General features: G+C 37.1%; 1 protein-coding gene across 1 annotated transcript in view; it reads right to left on the bottom strand.

The window, feature by feature from the left end:
* Window positions 1-1323: 1323 nt before the first annotated feature.
* LOC108380407 (AMP deaminase 2-like) overlaps window positions 1324-2127 on the bottom strand; it is a 5545-nt gene continuing 4741 nt past the window's right edge. The window contains exons 2-4 of the mRNA XM_017636778.1: window positions 1720-1835; window positions 1541-1635; window positions 1324-1471 (exon numbers count right to left, since the gene is read on the bottom strand). Of these exons, the coding sequence (XP_017492267.1) occupies window positions 1342-1471; window positions 1541-1635; window positions 1720-1835 (341 nt within the window). The 3' untranslated portion in view covers window positions 1324-1341. The remainder of the gene's footprint in view (window positions 1472-1540; window positions 1636-1719; window positions 1836-2127) is intronic.

The raw sequence follows: 2127 nt of genomic DNA, 5'->3' as shown, positions 1-2127 counted from the left end.
ATAAAGAACTTTGGTTAGAATTTTTTTTTTCGAAAAATGGTTTGGACAAAATATATGTGGCAGGGAAAGTTCGAACATAAGTTTTCGAAAAAAACGACTTTGAAGTTAATAAGTGAATTTGCGACTGTGAATTTTCATGACCACGTTACACCAATATAACGGTTAATAACTTAACAGTTTGAGAGGTAATCTTCGAAAACTTTGTCCTCACAAAAACGGCAGCTTTGGAGACTAATAAAAGGAGAAACTATTGACAATACCCAAGACAATTATCCGAAATTGTCTGAGATACGTTGCGCCAGTTTGTTCGCCAGAGATTAGTTAGACCGGAAGAAGTCTCAGACTGCCACAAAATCACACTCCGAAAAGCCGGGCAATTCGTTATGATGATGCCTGCACATCACTTACAAAGTTAGGCCCTTACGCTCATTGTAAAGCAACATAATTGTATGTTAAGTAAACAATTTTTGCCACTTTGTTGCGAAACAAATCATCCGATCTGCCACATTTTGAAGCTGCTACCTAGAAGACAATTTACGTCGGCGTTCATAAGGAATATCGTTCTATAAGGCTTACCGAACAAGTGCTGAAAGAAGAGCTTCCCTGCGGGTTTTCTATAAGGGCTTTTCCTATTTAAATATTTGATAGGAACTTTATATATAAAACATTAAAGAAGTATGATATTTCTGAATTAAAGAAGGAGCTTTAGAACAACAACTACTCCAAAAAGCCTTCTGAAGTACATATGTATGTCCCTTCTGGAAGCCCTTCTATGATTAGCGAAAGCAGACTTCCCTTCAATTTGTGCCTCTTCATCCAAAAAAAATAGAAAGAAATGCAGAATGGGAGTCCTCTAAATTCTCAGCAAGACCTATTTGCAGGGCTTTTAGCTCCTGAAGTTATCTGATGGGCATCGTCTACCTTACTAACACGAATCGTTGATGTGTAGTACGTTGATTGCTGGGACACTGAATCTATCTGAGATATGTAATAAGCTAAACTGCATACATATATACATATCGTAAACCTAACATTTTAATTTCTTTAAATGGTGATTAAAAAATTTATAGAAATTGTAGTTTTTTAATTGCGAATCTCTTTTAAATGTTGTGGTTTATTGAAGATTCTAACTAATTTAATATTTTAGTACCAAGTTTTTGATTCTGAGAGGTATTTAGTGAGCAATCGACTAACTTTCGAACGAAACTGGACTTTGAATGAATATTGGTATTGGGATATACTACTATAACCAAATCAGGTGTTGAAAGAAACATAGTTGGCGACACTAAACTCAATGGAGGCTAGACAGCGTGTGGACAGCGTTTTTAAAAAAAATCTTACTTACCTGATGTTGTAGAAATCGCGATGTGGCACCGCTTTCTGTGAGGCTAACTCACGCAGCTCATTCAAGAGAACGTGTAATTGGAATTTCGATGAGAGATAGCAAAGACGGCGATAACAAAATGATTTCCTATGTAAAAAAAAAGAAAGAAAGGATAAAATAATAGCAAAGCCATAACAGTTGGTTTAGCCAACATACAGGGGTCCATCGACGATCATGTTGCACATAACTTGCATATCGTTCACAAATTCTTTGAGATTTGGATATTCACACTTAACTACTTGCGTGCATTCCTGTTAAAGTAGGGGTTAATCAGAAAAGCAAAACAATTAAAACAACAAATTAGTATACATAGTTTACCAATATGGCGCACTTACCTTATCCTTGTAGACGTGGAAGACACCATTAATACTTTTGATAGCATATTCGTTATCAGGTGGAAACTCCAAGTCCCATGGGTCGGACGTGTCAGTTGGCGGATGTATGGGATGGTCTACATACGGTTACCCGAGTGTGCGCCGTTTGATGGAGTCGAGTGTCGGATGTCGGGTGTGGGGTGCCAAATGACGATTTACATGAAGATGGTGCCGGTGGGGCGTGGCGTGTCCCAGTTGTATAGTTGTGTTTGGGTGTGTAGTTGTGTATTCCATATTCGAAATTGCATTTGCATATTTTTTGTTGTTGTTGATATTTGTTTTTTTCAATTCATTACGTGTTGTCGTTATTATAATTACAACAAATTGCATTCGATGCATAGCGTTGCGTTTCAAAAATAGTTTTACGCA

The sequence above is a fragment of the Rhagoletis zephyria genome, unplaced genomic scaffold (genome assembly GCF_001687245.7).
Source record: "Rhagoletis zephyria isolate East Lansing unplaced genomic scaffold, Rhagoletis_zephyria_1.1 Rzeph_scaffold_19161, whole genome shotgun sequence".
Taxonomy (NCBI): domain Eukaryota; kingdom Metazoa; phylum Arthropoda; class Insecta; order Diptera; family Tephritidae; genus Rhagoletis; species Rhagoletis zephyria.
This window is presented reverse-complemented; position numbering and strand designations above follow the sequence as displayed.